This window comes from Budorcas taxicolor, chromosome 1, assembly GCF_023091745.1.
Source record: "Budorcas taxicolor isolate Tak-1 chromosome 1, Takin1.1, whole genome shotgun sequence".
NCBI classification, from domain to species: Eukaryota; Metazoa; Chordata; class Mammalia; order Artiodactyla; family Bovidae; genus Budorcas; species Budorcas taxicolor.
Window position 1 is genome coordinate 14273154 of NC_068910.1, and position 23389 is coordinate 14296542.

Consider the following 23389-nt stretch of genomic DNA (forward strand, 5'->3'; position numbering starts at 1 on the left):
TGAGTGCAGCACTTTAACAACATCATCTTTTAGGATTTGAAAAAGTAAAGCTGGAATTCTGTCACTTCCACTAGCTTTGTTCATAGTGATGCTAACTAAGGCCCAGTTGACTTTGGACTCCAGGATGTCTGGCTCTAGGTGAATGATCACACCATCTTGGTTATCTGGGTCATGAAATATTTTTTGCATAGTTCTGCTATGTATTCTTGCCACCTCTTCTTAATATCCTAACTGATTTGCAACTCTAAATTCTGATTTCAGGCCTCCATCTTTCTCCCCCACACCCCCGCCCCCCGCAAAATTATGACACCCAGATTAAGCAAGGTCTTCCCCATCCTGAATTACATAGGCAGAGATTAGCTCACAAAGAAAAATATCAACCAACATGCTCTGTAGGACTCAGCATTGAGGGTAAATGGATCTGGACAGAATATATGTGTATAGCCCAGAAAGTAAACCTCTGCCTCACTTTTCTTTGCTTCAGATTGTCTTTAATTATCTGCTTCTACCTGAAGCAAGTCTCAACTTCCTTATCTAAAAAGTGGAACTCTGCTTGAAAGATTCGAACATTTCCTTGAATCTCTAGAATAACATATTCAATTATTTTAGCTTATTGGCTGGCCCACCTGACTCAAAGGTATTAGTAATTTTGATGGTCTCAGAGTTGACTTCATTTGAGGGGGGAATATAGAAAGAAAGTAGGCACAGGGAGATGAAGGTTACATGGATTCTAGATTGCCTCTGAGTAAAGAGACCATTGAATAATTTTGGGAACTTTGTTGGCGTTTGAACGAGCTACACTTTCCCCATTTTTTCCTTGATTTTGTGGTCCTGAAAAAAAGACTCCTTTCCTTTTTTAAAAAAAATTTTAAAAAAGTTTTCCTGTTACTTCTGCCACATCAGACTGCAATTCTTCCCATCAGCAAGTATGCATTTAGTCATGGGATATTGTTTTTACCACTGTCTGTGTCCAGCTGATGAAAATTACTGAAGTTGAAGTCTTGTCTTAATCAGCTAATATTACACCATAATTTAGTTTTAGTCATTGTTTATAAGAATCCTTGAAGCATCCTTTTGAAGACATTTTAGTCAGCTCAGAGTATTTCAGGGCCCGGCCATAGAATATAGATTTGTAAGTTCTGAGTGCAGCACTTGGAAAATCCAAGGAGGTAATAGTAGCTGCTTATCTGGCCCAGCTGCTTGATTCTGCTGTGATTCTCCTTCTCTTCCCGTCCAAATCCTGTTGTTTCCTTCCCTGCTAAAGTCAGTCCTTCACAATAGTCCCACCTCCCTAACTCTGCTTCTCTTCTAAAGGTCCTTGGGAATAAAATGCCATTGTTTGCCACTTTTCAAAGTAGCAGTTGCCATCAAAATGTCAGGTTCCAGTCATCTGTGCCCGTATAAACATCGGCTTTGTGTTGCGTCAGTTATGAGGTTTAGACCACGTAACGTCGGTGAGCAAGTATTCTTCTATGGTCATTAATTAAATCATTGTTTATACTCTCAGATTGTTATAGTATGGAGGCAGCATAACATTTTTCATCTCAAGTGACATGAGGTCCAGGGAGGCTTCTTCCCCACCCACCACATATTTTTGCCCTGACTCAGCCAAGTTCTTCAGTGAAATGAAACATTAGCATTTGGGGACCAGAGCAGATCCAGGGCAGCCCAGAGAGAAGCCTATTGGCTGACTGGCCAGAGTGGCCCTAGGGAGGAGTGGGAGTTGTCACAGCCAGCACAGTGTCCCCGGGCCAGGTCAAGGACTGGCTATGGTGCAAAGCTTCCTGCTTGGAAGTCTGGAAGCCATGAGACAGTTCTCAAGTCAGTGGACCTCTGGAAATAAGCGTCTGGGCATATTCATAGCCCTTAGAGGAGTTCCCTGCCTCCTCCAATGCACTAGCAAAATCCAGAGAGGCCTGGAGCTCATTGGTTTGTCTCATTTTAAGCATAAGTAGGTCCTATGTTGAGGGAACCAGCCCTAATGAGGCAAAGCAGCAAACCATTTTAAATACATTAAAACAATCATTACCACTGTAGAATGGCTTATTGGAATTTAAAATTCTACGTTCACACTATTGGATAAACAAGTGAACTGAGAAAACTGAAAAGAGGGGCCAACTAGCCCAGATACTCCATAAAGCCTTGATGACCTTCTGTAATGTTCAGTGTGCCAAGATTTTAAATAAGCACTGCCTGATTCTCCTTCAAAACTCATGGTAAGTGGAGTGTTTTCCAGCTGTGCAAATAAAGAGGGGTCTCTGTGTTTGGTTCTCAACCTATCTGTCATCTTTAGGTCAAATGGAAATGCCACGTGAGTCTCTCTTGGTTGTCTGCTTAACCTGTCCCTTTTTAATAAGCTCATGGTCATTCGCTCCTTGTTTGAAAGAGAACTGGTGGCCTGAGCCCTCCTTGGAAGTTCAGACCCATGGCATTTTTCCACTAGAAATCCCTTAACCTCACTATACATTTCCAAGTGTTAAATTTATGAAACCAGAATGATAGTTTAGAGTAGGGAAAAATGGCAATTAAATTTGTTTTGCTATTTCAGAAAAGATAGAAGAAGACAATTGACATTTATTCTGATACCTTTGTGTAATTCATTTTTTTGTACTCTTTGACTAATAGTTCTCCAGCTACCCAATTCCCAGCCCCTGCTTAACCCTCTTTTGACTCTGTTGCTATGATTTTCACTTTGTAAAACTTCCACATTTAAGTGATAGGATATAGTATTTGTCTTTCTCTATCTCACTTGTCTCATTTAGCAAGATGTACTCAAGGTCCATAGACGTTGTTGCGAATAGCAGGGTTTCTCTCTTTCTCATTCTGAATAATATTCTTGTGTGTGTGTGCATGCACTCACAGTACCTTTTTTATTCATTTATCCATTAACAGAGATATTTTTTGTGTACATTCCATAGAACTTGAGAATTATAGTGGAGTAAGAGCTGTGAAGATTTAGGTGGTGTTACTGTCGTTAATAACAACCAAGGATGACAACTGCTTAGTAAGTGCCAGGTAAAGTGTAGAGTACTTTTTTGTATATTATCTCTTTTGACTCTCATTAAAGCTGTATAGGGTGTGTGAAAAGGAAGGAAACTGAGACTGAGAGAGACTACCAGCTTACCCCAGGTTGCCAGCTAGCAGGTGGCAGAGCCCAGATTCAGGCCCAGTTGATCTGATGTCTGAGCCTAACTCTTCACCAGGGTGTGAGGTTGCTTCCCTGTAGGGAAAAGAAAGTTGTGGTTCATAGAAGAATGCTTCCCATGATTTGAGAGACTCTAGGAGAAGAAATGGAGCTGTTGAGAAAGGAATTTAATGGTCCATAGCTAATAAAGACCGGAGCTGGGACTTATACCCAGCCTTCCAGAAATGGTCCTGCTTTGGCTTGTGTAGGCATGTGGTCCATTTTCTGACATTTTACAAATGGAGGCATGAAGGCTCTCTGAGGAGACCAAGAGGGCCTGCAGGCAAGCCAGCATTCCTAGCTCCACAGTGTGATCCTTTGAATTGTTTTCAAACATGAAATTTGAGATTAATTTTCATATTCAGTTCAGTTCAGTCTCTCAGTCGTGTCCGACTCTTTGCGACCCCATGAATCGCAGCACGCCAGGCCTCCCTGTCCATCACCAACTCCCGGAGTTCACCCAAACTCATGTCTGTTGAGTCGGTGATGCCATCTAGCCATCTCATCCTCTGTTGTCCCCTTCTCCTCCTGCCCCCAATCCCTCCCAGCCTCAGGGTCTTTTCCGGTGAGTCAACTCTTTGCATGAGGTGGCCAAAGTACTGGAGTTTCAGCTTTAGCATCATTCCTTCCAATGAAAACCCAGGACTGATCTCCTTTAGGATGGACTGGTTGGATCTCCTTGCAGTCCAAGGGACTCTCAAGAGTCTTCTCCAACACCACAGTTCAAAAGCATCAATTCTTCGGCACTCAGCTTTCTTCACAGTCCAAATCTCACATCCGTACATGACCACAGGAAAAACCATAGCCTTGACCAGACGGACCTTTGTTGGCAAAGTAATGTCTCTGCTTTTCAATATGCTATCTAGATTGGTCATAACTTTCCTTCCAAGGAGCAAGTGTCTTTTAATTTCCTGGCTGCAATCACCATCTGCAGTGATTTTGGAGCCCCCCAAAATAAAGTCTGACACTATTTCCACTCTTTCCCCATCTATTTGCCATGAAGTGATGGGACCAGATGCCATGATCTTTGTTTTCTGAATGTTGACCTTTAAGCCAACTTATTCCCTCTCCTTTCACTTTCATCAGAGGTTTTTTAGTTCCTCTTCACTTTCTGCCATAAGGGTGGTGTCATCTGCATATCTGAGGTTATTGATATTTCTCCCGGCAATCTTGATTCCAGCTTGTGCTTCTTCCAGCCCAGCGTTTCTCGTGATGTACTCTGCATAGAAGTTGAATAAGCAGGGTAACAATATACAGCCTTGATGTACTCCTTTTCCAACTTGGAACCAGTCTATTGTTCCGTGTCCAGTTCTAACTGTTGCTTCCTGACCTGCATATAGGTTTCTCAAGAGGCAGGTCAGGTGGTCTGGTATTCCACTCTCTTTCAGAATTGTCCACAGTTTATTGGGATCCACAGAGTCAAAGGCTTTGGCATAGTCAATAAAGCAGAAATAGATGTTTTTCTGGAACTCTCTTGCTTTTTCCATGATCCAGCAGATGTTGGCAATTTGATCTCTGGTTCCTCTGCCTTTTCTAAAACCAGCTTGAACATCTGGAAGTTCTCGGTTCACGTATTGCTGAAGCCTGGCTTGGACAATTTTCATATTATTCATACACAAAAAGGCTTGCTCCTAAATCAGAGGTTCTGGCTGATATTGGTAGTTTCACACTTAGGAGCCCTCTTCTTATGCCACAGGCCCACTGAGGACCCTGGCTCCCTGCTGTAGTGGTCATTCTTCCTTGGTTTGTCCTTTCCAGTTCATCAGACATGTGCCTTTCACCTCTCAGGGCCCTTGGACTGTTCTTTATAAGATTCCAAGGTGATGTGGAGGTAGCAAATTGTTTATAAACTGCATTTTTTTCTATAGAAAAAAAGTGATTTTCAGTAGTGTGTAGGGAGATGGTGATGAACAGGGAGGCCTGCTGTGCTGCGATTCACGGGGTCACAAAGAGTCGGACATGACTGAGCGACTGAACTGAACTGAACTGAGTGACAAGGAGGATGAAGGTGGGACAGACAATTGTGAGGATCTTCCCAGAACACTGTTGCTCCCTAAGGGGATGCACACCAGGCAACACCAACACCATCACTGCCTACCTTACTGCCCTGAGAAGGCTGGAAGGTGGCCACTGTTTTCATCCTGCCTTATGTCAGAGGGGAAACGAGTCTTTGAAAAGACTTGAAGGGAGCAGTGCTCCTTCACACCGAAGGTAGAACTAGGACCTTACCTGGCGAGGTAGACAGCCATGGTTTCCCACCAAGGACCAGACTCTGGGGTCCCTCAGATCTGGTGTCATTGCAAAGTGGAGTGTTCAATGATGTGGTTTTGTAGCATCTCATGCAGAGGCACCTCTTAGACGTGGAACTCTTAAGAAATCTCTAAGTAAGGGTAGTAAAATATCAGAAATATAAAGCACCAGGCTGCATGTGGTTTATCACACTGAGTAGTGGTAACCCAGAGTTCACAGGAGGCTCTGTAAGAGAATAAGGTAAATAAATTGATGTTATGGAGAAAAATGAGCAGACCATTTATAATAGGTGGCTAATTTCAGCATTAATTACTCCTTGGTAATTACCAAATGATTGCTGATTCTGTTTTCTTACATGATATATGAAGTCCGAAAAGGCACTAAAGAAGAGAATAAACATTCAAGAGCTAGGATTTAAAAGAAATAAAAAGGGGTGGAGGAAGGGGAGGAAAAGTCGCCAGTTGAATGCAGATGGAGAACGAGGGAAGCATCTCTGGTTACAGCCGGAGTCCAGTCCTTAGCGACTTCCTGTTATTCATCACAATGTACATTTGTTAACTAAAACTTTTATGAAAAACATTTGAAAACAAAAGAGACTCTTTCACAAAAGTTTTGCAGTTTAACGGGTTGAGGTTAGGTGATTAGATTTGCGTTAAGCTTTGCAGTATACATTATTCATATTGTTTGTATAGTTTTAGCTTTTCTTATTTTTTCTACATCTGCATCCCTGGTCTGTATACTGAAATGTAAGTTAGAACTTTGGCATTGTTTTGGGTAGACTGCTGGTGCTAACTTCTGTGCGTTTGCCAGGAACCTCATAGGGCAATCATATACTTCCCTACCCCAGCCTCAACATGTCCCAGCCATAGAGATATAAACAACCCATTAGGGGTATCTTTCCAACGGAGGCCCTCTGAGCAGCTGTGATGTCCCTTCCCTTTACAGGAAAAGGCATGTTCAGTTGTTAAGAGCAAAGATTTCGGAACCAAATGAATCTGGATTCAGATTGATCCAGGACAAATAACTGAATTGTTTTGTTTCTGTTTCCTCCTTATACAGTGAGCATGCACCCATGTTGAGCTGTTGTGTTACCCAAGTGTAGAGGCAAGTAAATTACAATAAGACCTTGGTGAATGTCTTTGCTTCAGTGATGGCTATCACAGACCTGTCTGCTGGTTCTGAGAATACCACTCTGGATAACATGGGCACCAGCTTTTTGTAACATTTTGTGGAGCCAATATTCCAGTGATAAGAGAACAAAATAAACAAATAAAGCAGAATTCTATATGGATGAATCTTAAGAAGAAAGTAAAGACCAGGTGAAATGAGAGGAAATGAGTTCAGACAGCTGACCCCTGAACGGTCAGAGGAGCCATCCTTAGAAAACTGGATAAATGGTGTGCCAGGCAGAGGGTACAGCAAGTGCAAGTGCCTGGGGAGGGTTAAGTGGATGAGCTTGGTGTGGGATAGTAGATGAGGATGAGGTCATCCAGGTAAGCAGAGGCCTGGTGAGGGAGAGTCTTAGAGGTCAGGTAAGAAATCTGGATTTTATGCTAACTCTAAATAGAAGCTCTTTTAAAATTTTAGGCACTGAGATGATCTGCTTTATACTTTATGAGACTCCTATGACTGCTGTCAGGAGTCTAGATAACAACGAAGGGGATTTGTGGGGCCAGGGCCTGTTGCTGTACCCTGGGGGAGAGACAGTGGAGTCTGGAGTAGGGCCAGAGTAGTGGAGATGGGGAATTAGACTTGAGGCATATTTTAGAGATAGGGCCAGAAGAACATGCTGGTGGATTAGCGATGGGGTGGGTTGAGGAAATGATGGCTGTCAAGGATAATTCTTAAGTTTTTGGCCGAGTTGGACAGTGGCGTCATCGGCTGAGATGGGAAAGACCCCATGGGGGAGGAATGGGTTTGGCCAAGGAAATCAGAAGTTGGCTTTGGACGAGTTCAGTCTGAGAATCCTGCTAGTCATCCCTGTGGAGGTGTCAGGTATACAGTTGGCTATGAGTCTGTAGCTCTGGGGAGAAGCCAGCTTTTTGTAACTTTTCAGAACTTTGATTATGATAAGCAAGGCCAAGTGAGGATGATCCCTCAGCTCCATCTCCTTCCAAATGTGTGACTGTTTTTCCTTCTCACTCCCCCTCTATACTGAGAATCTGTCTCTCCCATCCCCCTCTTTCTATTTATTCCCTCTCTTCTCTTGGGCCTATTTTGGAAAGCCCAAATCAGGGATTTTTACTGTTGGCTTTGAGGATCAGAATGAAAACACAGACAACCGAGAAAAACTCATCCCAAGAGAGGCTCTCTTTCCTGCACATTTAGTACAGGAGCCCAGAGCAGGAAGAGCACTGCACTGTGAACTGCTCACGCGGGTGTCCCCTTGATCCAGAACCATGGAGTGCTCTCCTCTTCCTTTCAACATGGCGACACGTCTCTTGGTTTGTCCTCTGTGGAGCTTGTCTCTGTAAGACCCTTCATGCAGAGCCAAAGGTTTATCTACTAGAGAAGAGATGAAATGTTTTCTTTCCTATTCAGACACTGTTTACAGTCATGGTCGATGGAGGGATGATAACTGTGGATGCTTGCTGTCATCCAGCAATCTTCTTTAAAGCATGTTTTTCCCGCTGTGCCTCCAAGAGGAGCCACTTGGAAGCCTTGCATGAACAGTAATCTGGATGGACCTCCCTGTAGGAGTGCCTGAACTCTGAGGGAGTGCCACGGTGCACATCTGCCCCACTTCAGAATCCTGAGCTAAAGTACAGTCTCATCAGCCACTGGGGCCCAGTTTCCACTGGGATGGGCGAGTCTCTGGCCTTGGCCAGGAGGGTGGAGTGGACAGGAGTGACAATGCATGTTAATTAGCACTGTGCAGAACTGTCACCAGGAAGCCAGAAGCCACATGGTCCCAACCTGGTTTGGGGTTGGTACACCAAATTTAAACCAGCTGGCTTTTGTTTGGAAATGCCCTGGGAGGGTCCTAGTCCTTTCTGGATAACAAAAGGGCTGGCATTTCCTTACCCTGAGCCCTGTATTAAACACTAAGAGGTTCTGTAAACAATATAGCCAGTGCTGTGACAGATCTGGCTTCAGAGGCACACATATTGTCTCTTGTTTGTTGGCAAGTAGAAGCTGGCATAAACTTAATTATAAGGGTCCTTATTTAGAGGCATGGGGAGGAAGCATGACTCTATGTCCATTCAGTGTCCCCCAGCTTAAAAGACCTCTGTGACCACTTGCCTGTCGGATAAAGTCTCAACTCCTTCCCAAGATCTTATGTGACCATCCCTCTGCCCATTCTTCTGATCTTATACCACCTTACTGCTCTTCACTCTCCCCCAGCTTTTTACTCCAGCCATTCTTAACTATTTTCACTTCCTGGAATGGATCTAACTCTGACTTTGAGCCTTTACTTAGCATTCCTTGCTTTGCCGGACAGTCTTTAACCCCCCTTTCTCTAGCTAACTGGTCCTCATCCTTCAGGGTTCAGCTGCACTAACCCTTCCTCAGGATAGCCAAGTGATTGACTCTGTCTCTTCTGTGTGCTTTTCTATAATGTTGATTTTGCTATTTTGTAGTTGTCAGCAGCCACAGACCTCACAGGCCCCAGGAAGCAGGGGTCAGGCTCGTCTAGGTGACCTCTACTCCACCAGTGCTAGGCACCAAGACTGCCTTCCATAAGACGTTTGAATGAAGGGACCCATCCTGGGATCCAGACCTGTGCTCTGTTCAACCCTTTTCTTCTAACATTTCCTAACCCATAGCAAAGCCAACAGGATCCCTAGCTGAACAGGAACATAGCAGTGGCTGAGCATAATGGCCTCTTCACCCTCAAGATGATAGCATGTTTAAAACTTTTTATGTTACTGAGAAATCATGTCTACCCAGCATATTCAAAAGGCAGGTCTGGTACCACATGAGGGTTCAGCTGGAGTTTCAACCTCAAACACACAAAGGGAACAATTCTGTAGAAGCAGAAGGCATAGATTAAGAGACTTAAGCTTGATTCACCTTCAGTATTTGCCGCTTGATACCTGTGAGAATATGGGTGAAATACCTATGCTTGGTCTGCCTCAGTCATCTTATCTTTAAAGTGGGTACAGTCATCTCCACTTCATCATGTTGTCAAGAATAAATGAGGCTATGCTTATCAAGTGTTTAGCAAATTTTGTGCACCTTAGAAAATTAATTACAGGGGAGAGGGATAAATTGGGAGATTGGGATTGACATATGTGTACGTCTATATATGAAATAGATAACTAATAAGGACCTACTATAGAGCACAGGGAACTCTACTGTGTACTCTGTTATGATCTATATGGAAAAAGAATCTAAACAGGAGTGGAAATATGTGTGTGTATAACTGATTCACTTTGCTGTACACCCAAAACTAACACAACATTTTAAACCAACTATACTCCAATAAAAATTTTCAAAAAAGTAAAAATTATTTGTAATTATATTATTATTTATAACTGTTTATAACAATATGTAACTATAACTATAACAGCCTTTAAGTGTTGTGCTTTGTAGTTTTTCCTGAATTTGTAAGTAGTTTATTTGGAAATAAATACACTAAAATGAAATTAGGAAGGGGTTTACAAAATTTTATGTAAAGAGGACTCACTCCGGTTTCTACCAGAGAAGGTGTATATGTATATGTATAGAGTGAGCGACTAACAGCCTGAGCGACTGTTTAGCACAGTTTGACTAAACAACAACAACAAAAAACCATCAGAGAGAAATTCTTCAGTGGATTAATGGGGGATTCTTCTGAGGGATAGAGGCTTCCCTGGTAGCTGGGCTGGTAAAGAATCTCTCTGCAGTGCAGGAGACCGCAGTTCGATTCCTGGGTCAGGAAGATCCCCTGGAGAAGGGATAGGCTACCCACTCCAGTATTCTGGCCGGGAGAATTCCATGGACTGTATAGTCCATGGGATCGCAAAGAGTCGGGCATAGAGTGACTTTCACTCTGGGAGATGAGTCTGTGATTGCTCTTTATTTTATTCTTTTTGCTTGACTGTTCTCTCCCACAGTAAAGTGTCTGCCTGCAATGTGGGAGACCCAGGTTCGATTCCTGGGTCGGGAAGGCCCCTTGGAGAAGGAAATGGCAATCCACTCCAGCACTCTTGCCTGGAAAATCCCATGGATGGAGGACCCTGATAGGCTACAGTCCATGGGGTCACAAAGAGTCAAATACGACTGAGCGACTCCACTGTCTCTAACGTGAACACAGTGTTTGAAGTGGGCGATGGTAGAGAGGAGACATGATACTGCTGTGGAGACGTGGTGTGGGCCTGCTTCTCAGTTGTAGATCTGCCTGTCTTTACTAAAGGTGCTTCTCCATTGGCAGGATTTTTCACCCAGATCTCCACCTTGGCTGACGTGCAGGAAAATGTCATGGAGTACCTCCACGTACTCAGCCGGCCCAAAGTCATCGACCAGGAACATGATGTGGTGTGGACTGAAGCGTACATTGACAGCACTGTGAGTACTTGGGGGCCCCAGGGGACAGCCTGAGGGTGCCTCTTGGCATAGGAGAGTATCCTTGGATTTATTCTGAAAGTTGGCGGTTGTATTGTTTCTCCTCAATAACAGGTTCAATGACGTCTTTCTTTTTGTACAGTTTGCATTGGTCTCTTGGTAAGTGAGGTTGGTAACAAATCTTAATATCTGAGAATGCAGTAGGTTCTTCTGAAAGGTGTCTGGTCAGCACAGAAAAATCACTTTTGGCTTCTGTCTTCTCTACTTTGTTTCCTGTCTCACAAGTGTACAAATTCTCTCATTGTGGCAATGATAACAGACATGTTGGAATCAGTCCTCACCATCAGTGGAGAAGCTCAGTCCTAGAAATGAATCTTGGGTCTCAACTTGGGAATGTGGAACCAAAGCTCAGTTCTGATAGTGAATTGGAGCCACTGTAGAGACCACAGCTGCCTTTTCTTCCCATGGACAAGTGAGAAGATGCTTCCTTGGTGACTGTAGGTAGCAGTTGTTATTGAAACTGTGGCCATGGGCTCATTCTAAAGGTAAATTCCAAGCAAAAAAGGTTCTAATGTTGAATTAGTTTAAAGGAAGTAGCATTGCCAATCATCAAGTAATGGCTCAATGGCTGAGTTTCTTGTGTAGTTGCTGCTTGAGTTTTCATAGTGATAATGAGTCTGATGGAGTGGCATTTTTCATTTATGGATTGTAAATGTTCTCACAGGGCCCCTCTCCCATCATTTGTGTCAGGATTAACATCACATTAATCACTATAACCCAGACACAGCCATCCTCAAGAGTGATCTCAATGGCTGCTGTGGGCTGGGTTTTCTCTCCATGAATTCTCTCATTCCTGCTGCTTTTCTGGCAGCTGCAGGCAAATGCAGGGCAGGAGCAGCATGTGAGAACCCATCCTTGGGGACAGCACAGCAGTCTGTACCCACCGCCCCCCTACCAAAGCCTCGAAGCATACAATGGGACCTTGGAAATATAAACTGGTCAGGAAAGGGTAGCCATCTCCTGGGAGAAATCACCCTGAGCAGAGATGGGTCTTAAGCTGAAAAATGTGATAGTTCTGGTGTAGGAGAGACCAGGGAGACTGTGGGATTTTATCATGTTCAGAATCTGACCCCAGTTTGGTTTAGAATCATAGAAGTGAAATAACTAAGCCACACCATTTGTGTCAGCATCATACTAGCAGTAATAACAGAATAACAATGGTGATGGTTTCATCTCTTCCTTGTACATGTGGTTGAGTATGGCCAGGGAAGAGGAGAGGAGGAGGGTGGCCAGCCAGGATCAGAGTGATCCAGACACTCAGTGGTTCTTTGTACAAACTCTGAACAGCCAGTTGGGTCTGTCATCTTGTTTCATCTGTCTAAAAAATATAGAAGAGAGTCTCTATGGGACCATGACTTGGATACATAGAAAGATCAGTTGACGTTCCAAAAAAAAAGACCTACCTACCTATGGAAATTTTGTATGTCATAAAGGCAGCATCTCTAACCAGTGGGGCTAGGATGGGCTTAATAACTGCTTTTGGGGAAACTAGATAGCTATTGAGAAAAAGATAGAATTAGTTATTTTCTTCACATCATGCCCGAGAAAGAAATCCAAGGGAATCAGAGGCCTAAACTATCAAAAATGAAATAATACAAGCAGTAGAACAAAAATCTAGTGAGTTATTCTATAATATGAGTCCAGAGAAAGGCTTTTAACAATGACTCCAAGATCCAGATGCAACATAAAGAAAAATAGGTTTGACTACTAATATAAACAAAACCCAACTTTTGTTAAGTAAAAAAAAATCGCTAGAAGCAAAGTCAAAAAGCAAATGGTAAAATAGGAGAAAATATATGGAACATATAGCACACATAAAGAATAACTCTAATATGTAAAGAACTTTCCAAAATTAAAGGGAAAACCCCAAAATTCCTATAGAAAAAAAAATGAACAAAAGACATGAGCAGACAATTCCCACAAAAATAATAAAAATGTTTTTGAAAATATGAAGTATGTGTAACTTTATATATAGTAAGGAAAAGGCAAATAAAAGTATGGTGAGATACCATGTCTTTCACCTATCAGAGTACCAAAAATGAAAAGCTTAACTTTGTTGGTGTTGCTGTGGGAAAGAGACACTTGTATGTTGCTTATGGGATGATAGAATGGGGCGTTTCTAGAAAGGAAGATGTACATTCACCCTTTGACCCAGGAATCCTATTTTGAGGAATTAACCCTGAAAGTAAACCTCCAACAACCCAAAAATACATATGCACAAGTTTGTTCACTGCAGAGTTGCTTGTAATTTCAAAATATTGAACCTGGAGAAGGGATTGGCTGCCCACTCCAGTATTCTTGCCTAGAGAATTCCATGGACAGAAGAGCCTGTGGGCTTTATATAATCCATGGGGTTGTAAAGAGTTGGACATGACTGACTGACTTTCACTTTCAGAATATTGAAAATTACTTAAATCCTCAACCATAAGAGATCAATTGCATAAACTCTGGTACTTGGATGTAATGGAGTCTTATTGTTAAAAATAAAACAGAAAAAAGCCTGCCAGACACTAAAGTCATGTCAAAAGGCCCAAGAATCAGCATGAATGGACTCTCAGTGGTCAGCTCTGGGACAATTTGAACCTCAAAATAAAAAAAAAAAAGTAGAGTAATGGACTATAATTTGAATAAAACAGAAATCCATGTGTTCTAGATAAATAAACAAATTTCTGAGAGATGAACTACATAGATGATGGAAGTGTGTGTGAAGGAGTGGAGTGTCCAGTGGGCAATGGAAGGCTGCTTGGTGGGTGTGGAGGGTGTGAAAATCACCAATGGACAGCCATTTTAGTAAAGAATGATTAGGGCAGTAGTCATCCAAGGATGCTAAGCCTAGGGGAGAGTTTGATGATGGGTGGAATATTTTCATGGTCTCAAAGTGCTTCCCTAGAGAGTTTTGACTAGTTGGGAGGGGAGGAAAACAGTGAGAGAGATTCCAGCAAAATCTTGAGTTGGGTCATCAAATTAGTGTCACCAGTGAGAGGCTGATGGACATTGTGCCTTTGGTGAAGGACACATCACACATATAGAGTATCCAGGCTGGGGTTACATAACCTGAAGATCCTGGAGAGGAAGAGGACAGAACTTTGTCTTAATGTAACATCTAGCTTAGATAATGTTAATCATTTAAATAAATTGCTCTAGGTTTACTAATCACATACATACATACATAGTTACACACATATATAGATCAATGCAAAGAAATAGAGGAAAACAACAGAATGGGAAAGACTAGAGATCTCTTCAAGAAAATTAGAGATACCAAGGGAACATTTCATGCAAAGATGGGCTCGATAAAGGACAGAAATGGTCTGGACCTAACAGAAACAGAAGATATGAAGAAGAGGTGGCAAGAATACACAGAAGAAGAACTGTACAAAAGGGATCTTCACGACCCAGATAATCATGATGGTGTATTCACTCACCTAGAGCCAGACATCCTAGAATGTGAAGTCAAGTGGGCCTTAGAAAGCACCACTACGAACAAAGCTAGTGGAGGTGATGGAATTCCAGTTGAGCTGTTTCAAATCCTGAAAGATGATGCTGTGAAAGTGCTGCACTTAATATGCCAGCACATTTGGAAAACTCAGCAGTGGCCACAGGACTGGAAAAGGTCAGTTTTCATTCCAATTCCAAAGAAAGGCAACGCCGAAGAATGCTCAAACTACCGCACAGTTGCACTCATCTCACACGCTAGTAAAGTAATGCTCAAAATTCTCCAAGCCAGGCTTCAGCAACATGTGAACCATGAACTTCCAGATGTTCAAGCTGGTTTTAGAAAAGGCAGAGGAACCAGAGATCAAATTGCCAACATCCGCTGAATCATGGAAAAAGCAAGAGAGTTCCAGAAAAACATCTATTTCTGCTTTATTGACTATGCCAAAGCCTTTGACTATGTGGATCACAATAAACTGTGGACAATTCTGAAAGAGATGGGAATACCAGAGCACCTGACCTGCCTCTTGAGAAACCTATATGTAGGTCAGGAAGCAACAGTTAGAACTGGACATGGAACAACAGACTGGTTCCAAATAGGAAAAGGAGTACGTCAAGGCTGTATATTGTCACCCTGCTTATTTAACTTCTATGCAGAGTACATCACGAGAAACGCTGGGCTAGAAGAAGCACAAACTGGAATCAAGATTGCCGGGAGAAATATCAATAACCTCAGATATGCAGATGACACCACCCTTATGGTAGAAAGTGAAGAGGAACTAAAAAGCCTCTTTATGAAAGTGAAAGAGGAGAGTGAAAAAGTTGGCTTAAAGGTCAACGTTCAGAAAATGAAGATCATGGCATCTGGTCCTATCACTTCATGGGAAATAGATGGGGAAACAGTGGAAACAGTGTCAGACTTTATTTTGGGGGGCTCCAAAATCACTGCAGATGGTGATTGCAGCCATGAAATTAAAAGACGCTTACTCCTTGGAAGGAAAGTTATGACTAACCTAGATAGCATATTGAAAAGCAGAGACATTACTTTGCCAAAAAAGGTCCGTCTAGTCGAGGCTATGGTTTTTCCAGTGGTCATGTATGGATGTGAGAGTTGGACAGTGAAGAAAGCTGAGCGCTGAAGAATTGATGCTTTTGAACTGTGGTGTTGGAGAAGACTCTTGAGAGTCCCTTGGACTGCAAGGAGATCCAACCAGTCCATCCTAAAGGGGATCAGTCCTGGGTGTTTATTGGAAGGAATGATGCTAAAGCTGAAACTCCAGTACTTTGGCCACCTCATGCGAAGAGTTGACTCATTGGAAAAGACTCTGATGCTGGGAGGGATTGGGGGCAGGAGGAGAAGGGGACGACAGAGGATGAGATGGCTGGATGGCATCACCGACTCGATGGACATGAGTCTGAGTGAACTCCAGGAGTTGTTGATGGACAGGGAGGCCTGGAGTGCTGCAATTCATGGGGTCGCAAAGAGTCAGACACGACTGAGTGACTAAACTGAACTGAACTGTCATGTTCATATAATGGGGGCAGTTACGAGAGGGAAAACCCATGCTACTGCTGCTTTTCCACTAAAGAACTGACAGAAGAGGCAGAGAAAAAGTCTGGAAGCAGCTCTGGCAAACAGTGCAGTGACGTTGTCTTTGAAGTCTTGTGCTTCATCTTGAACATTTACGTGAAATTTGCATTCTGTGCCATGATCATCTTTACTTACTTTAAAATAAAATAATGCTTTAAGTGGCTCATTATTAATTAAAATGCTAGGTCAAGATGACTGAGCTCATTTTTTCTGTCTCTTCAAGAACCTTTTGATGTGCCTAAAACTAAACCCCCAGAATTCGCTTGTCCCTGAAGTGATAGCCTAGCACTGCCTCTGTGTTCCCTCTTTGCAAATAACCCTGATAAATTAATCCCCTAGTAGAATGTTCTGAAGGTTCTTTATCATCTTGGTGGTTTTGAGAAACCTGATAACCTCGGAAGGACATTGGGAGTGCCATCTTCCTCTTGGCCTGTTTGGATGAGGAGAAAGCAGCTACTGCTCCAACAGGTGCCTCTCTGGCCAAAGAAGCAACACCTCTTCAAACTAGTCCTCTGTGCCTATGACAACCAGGGCAAGGGGAGATTCCCTTTGCTATTTACATGGAGTAAAAATCAGAATCATATGCTAAACTCACCTGCAGAGTCTCATTCCTAAGATGAGGCCACCAACTTTGGAACCAACCAGAAGAAGAAGAGGGTGTGGGAATCAGCAATTCCAAGTTCATTACCACCTGACCCATCCAAGACAGTCTCAATCCAGGATTACCTTAATGTTCCAGCTTGTAGTAGTAAAAAAGACGAAACTCAGGAGCACTTGGCGCTGGGCATGGTGAGCCCATTTTAATAATGTGCTTTGGAATTTTTTTTGATATTTGAACATATTTATTATCTACCTTAGCAACTTTCTTTAGAGTCTTTCCAAGACATTTATTTACATAGTCACAGAATAACAATTTTCTTTTTACATTCATAAGATAAGAATTTCAATAAGGTTGAATTAATTTATATAATGATGGTAAAATTACATCTGTTCTTTATCATAACATTTCTGCTAAACAGCAGTGTCTCCAAGAGTCTTGTTCTCCTTGTGACATTGTAGTCTGAAGGTGGTTTTGATTCCATTAGGACTTGTGAACCTCCTGATTTATTTATTATTTTACCAAATACTAAGAAAATAGGTACTAGTTGATTATCAAGTAAATTTGAACACTTGGTCCCACAAATTTGCTTAATTAATGTGGTCTTAAAAATCATCTTTCTGTTTAGTTATCTTGTGGTGAAGGCAAAAATAATTCCTATTTTGCTTGACTCATCAGTTTTGGTTGAAAACCCTGCAGCAACAAATATAATAATATAATTGATTTAATACTTAAGTGAATAGTTTGAAATGACCTGCAAGGATAGTGCTTTCCCTCCTTATTAATTATACATGAATTTATACAGTTCTGGGTCTGGACAAGATCAAGATAAAAGTTTGTGAAGAGAAGCTGAGTTTGGATTTTTATGCATGAGAATCCAGGGTTGCAATTAATCCAGCCTGATCTAAAATCAAGATGGACAAAATTTTCCTTTCAGGATCCATTCTCCCTGAGTGTTACCACCGGTCTGATTAAATATTCTGCTTCCTGCCTGGCTGTTCTGTTCAATTTGCTTTTGTGGTAAAGCCCAAATAAATGAATTAATGTTAGAAACATTAATTATGTTTAATCTAATAAGATCTCATGTATTAATTGACAGAACAGCGAACACTAGAACTCTGAAATTCGTGGGCTTCTCATCTGAATGCACGTTGTGCTGCATAGTCATTATCTCTTAGGTGCAGAGCAAAAAAGCATTAACAGTGGGATTTGTTCCATTTGTAAGCAGATGACTTGTATTTTCCAGTTGGGTCCTAATCACCTTGGGGATGCTGCCCAACTTGCTGTGCATCAGACTGAGGAAGCATCCGCATTCCTGATGAACCCCTCCAAGGGAGTTTGCACAGACCACAGTGACACGCAGAAGGGAAGCAAAGAAATCTTTTAGAAAACAGTGGGAAAGTGACCGTTTGAAATAATGAGAATTCATTACCAAGTCCCCCTGCCCCTCCCGTCTGCTGGTAATACAATTCTGTATGAAATTTGTAGGAACTTTCAAACCAATTTAGTTACGTTTACAAATTGGACATGTATCCCTCCTCCTCACCCCCTACTAAGTCCAACTTGGAGAAAATGCTTTGCATTTGATAAATTGCACATTTAGTTTGTTTTCCCATCTCAGAATGGCACCTAGGCCATTTAGGAGTCGTTTGGGTGATTGCTTTAGGCGACAATATCTTACTGCCTAGAAGCAATTACTCGGAGGGTCAAAGCCATCATAAGGAAGTTGTTGGGGCTTAGAAGCTGAATAGACGGTGTTTTTCCCAAGACACCACTGCATATCAAAGAAGTTCAAATCGTCAAAGCAAAAAGACACACGTAAAGAGAAACATAAACCGTCCTGCTGGGTTGTGGAACAGAGAATGCCATCTGCATTACATGGCATGGAGGAAACTGATTACGTTGGGACCTCTATTTCATAGCAGATGGGTTCATTAAATTTAATAGCCTCCAGAGCCTTTAGAAACCGTGTTAAAACCATGCAGAGCATGCTGAGACACTTCACTTCTGGCCCTACAGTCATTATAATTCTGGCATAGACTATAAATATTACAGTACTTTATTTCCATTGAAACAGATTACTATTATAATTATTTTTTTTGCTAGGAATGGTGATGTTAAAAATGAGTGCATTCTTGATTTCTGGTGCTGTTTATATTCATCCAAATATCCTCTTCCATATAATTCTAAATTTTTATATTAAGTAGAATTTTGTTAGGTCAACTTTTTTTTTCTACTTTGAATTGGTGTTACAAAACTATGAACCAAAGGTATAAAATTATTTTCATTTATTTAGGAAAGATGTTCTGACACCCTGTATGGATGACTGTCAACTAGTAGAAAAGTTTGGGGCTGAAAATGAAAACAAAATTTTTTAGATTTCAAGTTTTCTTTTTTTTTTTTTCCATATTTTTAGATTTGTTGTTTCTGCTATTATGGTATAATAATTTCAACTATCTGTAATGAAAGGATAGCTTCTGGAAATAAGCCCTTAAAATAAACAGTCACTAAGTCTGAATAACAATTTAGCATGATAGATTATTCAGCAGTCTTTGTTTACAAGTGACAGTACCAACTCAAGGCAGTAAAGGTCATAAAGGGAATTTGTTGATCTAGAGTCAAGATATCTATGTAGTTCTCTCTTGAGGCATGACTAGATTTAGGGATCAATTCTGTTTATTTTGACTTGTTCCTTGACTCTTATTCAGTTATTCCCAGCAGGCTGTCTTTCAGTTCAGTTCAGTTCAGTCGCTCAGTCATGTCCGACTCTTTGCGACCCCATGAATCGCAGCACGCCAGGCCTCCCTGTCCATCACCAACTCCCGGAGTTCACTCAGACTCACGTCCATTGAGTCAGTGATGCCATCCAGCCATCTCATCCTCTGTTGTCCCCTTCTCCTCCTGCCCCCAATCCCTCCCAGCATCAGGGTCTTTTCCAATGAGTCAACTCTTCGCATGAGGTGGCCAAAGTACTGGAGTTTCAGGTTCAGCATCATTCCCTCCAAAGAAATCCCAGGGCTGATCTCCTTCAGAATGGACTGGCTGGATCTCCTAGCAGTCCAAGGGACTCTCAAGAGTCTTCTCCAACACCACAATTCAAAAGTATCAATTCTTCGGCGCTCAGCTTTCTTCACAGTCCAACTCTCACATCCATACATGACCACTGGAAAAACCATGGCCTTGACTAGACGGACCTTAGTCGGCAAAGTAATGTCTCTGCTTTTGAATATACTATCTAGGTTGGTCATAACTTTTCTTCCAAGGAGTAAGCGTCTTTTAATTTCATGGCTGCAGTCACCATCTGCAGTGGTCTTGGAGCCCAAAAAAATAAAGTCTGACACTGCTTCCACTGTTTCCCCATCTATTTCCCATGAAGTGATGGGCCCAGATGCCATGATCTTCATTTTCTGAATGTTGAGCTTTAAACCAACTTTTTCACTCTCCACTTTCACTTTCATCAAGAGGCTTTTTAGTTCCTCTTCACTTTCTGCTACGAGGGTGGTGTCATCTGCTCTCTTTACTGGGTAACAAAGATGGTCTCTACCATCCACTAACTTTCATTATCTTTATAGTCCCTTTCCTTCCAGCATCTGTGTCAAGCCTGTAAGAGATCGTTTGGGTCACAACCCCATACTGAGAGGAGAGATGGAGTTACTCACTGATGGTCTGAATCTCACAGAGTGGGGAAGAAAACAGTCCCAGAGGGAATTGATACTGGAAGGACAATAGAGTCCTGCATATGGCTTGTTTGTAGAATCTAAAACTAATCTATGACCAAGCTCACATTTCCCGTTGGTATGGTGGTATGGTATTCATCATGGTTCCATGCCGTTAGGCACTGGAGCCCTTTATCTATGTTAATGAAATGTTTCCATGGATCCTTGCTAAGTCAGGCATATAGACACAGAGTACGTTGGTAGATAATGTACTGTGCCTTTACAACAGGGTACTGGGATGGGTCCAGTTAGGAAAGATTAGGAGGTTGTAAATATGGTTCTATTATAAAACCAAATAGTATTTTCATATTTTTGGTAAACCATCATTCATGGGTGAAACATAGTCTTCTACAAGCTGTAGTGCTTTACACGGTGCGCTAGTTCAAACCCAACAGAGTTCATTTTTGAGCAAAGGGTGTAACTTACTCTAGCCCATGGTTCCACTGAGGTCAGATGTCTGCCATCCAGTCCACCAGGGAGGAGAAAAGGTTGTGTGATAGAAACAGGTCAGCTAAGGCTGTGAATAGCAGATTCTATAAGAAATCTCTTTCTTACTGGGGTGTCAAAAAGTTGGCATTTCTAGGTTTCTGTCTTTCTGTCCAAGTCTTTATAAGTTGCATCCCAGCTGGGCTCTAATACTGACTCTTGGGAGCATGTCTCCTTTCCTCTGTTATTGCTAGACTCATGGCTTCATTTTCACCCATGTTGCCCGAACAGATGACCCCAGTCCTCTCTTGCCTCCCACATCTCTGACCCTGCCCTCTCTCTACCCACTGTCCTGCTATGTGGGTGGCAGGAGCCTCTCTCCTTTGTGCCTTAGGAGAGCTGAGGAAGGTATTTTGGCTACCACAACCAAATTTGCACTGCTTTTTTCCCCTTCACGGCCCAGATATTTGGGCAGCTTAGATTCTCAGAGCTGATTCTCATGCTTTAAACTAAAATGAACACATTCCTCTTATTACCAGCATGAAGAACAATTAAAATAATCCCAGAGAGTCAGCCTGTGGCTTGATATCAACTGCCAGTTTCTCTTCTCTTGTTATACGCAGGATTTTCCCCATGTAAAATATTTAATTCTTTTACTCTTAAAACATCAGGCTTGCTGTGCCAAATATAAATGTATTTTCTATGAGGCCATGCCTCAAAGATACCGTAGATAAGAATATTTCAACTGACTTTGGCTCTTAAACTGCTTCTGTTGAGCAGTGTCAGAGGACCACTATTTTGCTTCCTCTTGCCATTAAAAATTATTCCTTCATGGCCTTTCACACCTGCTTGTGAGCAATGTGGCATCTGGGAGCTCCTTGGATCTTAACCTGCTGATGATATGCCCTCCTATTAGACGTCCAGACCAAGCATGAGGCTCCGTGCTAGTTCCTCGGGAAATTCTCTCTTGTTCTGAACAAAGAAGGGGGGAAAAAAAGCAAAGACGATAGTTTATTCAGGCAAAAGGAACATGTTTTCAGATCAATTTCCATTATGTCTAATCAAAAAATCTGGAACATCATGTTTGCTGGTGGGTGGAAACAACTATTAATCACTCTTATAATTGATTTCTCTCCTGAGTGATCAAATTAGAGGTGGCCTGAGATGAAGCAAAGCTGAGTACTTTCATCCCACAGTCTGTTTCTCTCCCACTGTTAAGGAGCAAATGTTTCCATGGGAAGGATCCTTCCTTTGAGAAGGACAGGATTCAGGTGCCCTGCTTATTCATCAGTTGACCTCCCGTAATGTTCCAATGGAAGAATTTAGTGAGTAGGGGTGTCCTTACACATTAGCCACTGTTAAAATGCAAAATAATTTTAAAATAAGGTCTTGGCACTGCCAGAATTATATTTGGTTGTTGGGTATATAGTTGTTGTTGTATATAGTGAGTATTCAGGAAGTCCTTACAAATAATGTCTTACATTAGTTTTGCATTTACTGGTTTTCAGTGTACTTTCCTGTATGTTACCTCCAAGTGAAGACACTTCATCATGAAAATCATTATCAACAGAACCCCACCATCACCAACTTCTCTCCCTCACTCTCAAAACATCAGCCATGCTGGTCGCCTTTTTTTGTTTGTTTGTTTGTTTGTTTGAATTCCCCAAAACTTTCTCCTTTCTCTGGGCTTTTGAGCAATCTTTTTCTGAACTGGAAAGACTGCTCTCCCATTCTGCTCCTTTACTGGGGGGAAAATTATTCCCATTTTCTATATCTCAGCTAAATATCCCTGTCATATGTCTATTGACCTTCCATCTCAGATTCCTATCTATTTCCTTCATAGAAAGTCTGATCATTTATAATTATAATTATTTTAAGTAAGCACCTAGACATTTTTTCCCTCTTTAAAAGTTGTTTTTGGTTGGTATTCCCAATGATAATGTAAGAACTGGGGCAAAGTCTGTCTTGTGTCCCTGCGACCTTGCTCTCTGCCTGGCACACAGTACCACACAGTATTAGCTCAGGGAAGCCAATACGAGATTTATTTTTAGTCATACCACCAGTCTCTTTTTTACTACTTGCTAGAGTTTGTTTCTTCCACTCTACACTAAAGTACAACGAGACACTAAGAACTAGGGAAAAATAATAAAGAATATTGACTACAAAGTAGATGGTGGTACCATAACAGAGTTTCAAATATTATTCGTGAAATACAGTGGTCATGCTTGTCTTTCCTTTTGAATACTTAGCTGAAGGACCAAGTTTAGGTCTAAAGCAGCTGGTTTTTCTGAATGCCAGCTTAAGGTACTCAGTGGCAGTCACTGATTTTAGATGGAACAACGGAGAGCTTCTGGGAGTAAACCAGATTTCTGCAGTGCTCCCTTTCTATGTGTGTTGTTAAAAGCAATATGTTGGGGAAAAGGTTGATTGCTTGAGGCATATTGTTTATACTACATTACTTAGGTCTGATGGAAAAGTTCCTAACGGTGGTTTTCTTGCTAAAGATATGGTTTATGGATGAAGAGTGGAATGTGATTTTTTTGGTCAGGCATCATCATAATTTAGGTGGACTCCAAAGAAACTTGATATTGGGAGAGGCCGGCAAAAATATTCAGGTCCGTGGAACTCCTTTAGCATTAACA

General features: G+C 41.9%; 1 protein-coding gene across 1 annotated transcript in view; it reads left to right on the top strand.

The window, feature by feature from the left end:
* The window catches only part of CACNA2D3 (calcium voltage-gated channel auxiliary subunit alpha2delta 3), an 877155-nt gene that overhangs the window by 592959 nt on the left and 260807 nt on the right, over positions 1-23389 (top strand). The window contains exon 13 of the mRNA XM_052639295.1: positions 10791-10924. Coding sequence (XP_052495255.1) covers positions 10791-10924 — 134 coding nt within the window. The remainder of the gene's footprint in view (positions 1-10790; positions 10925-23389) is intronic.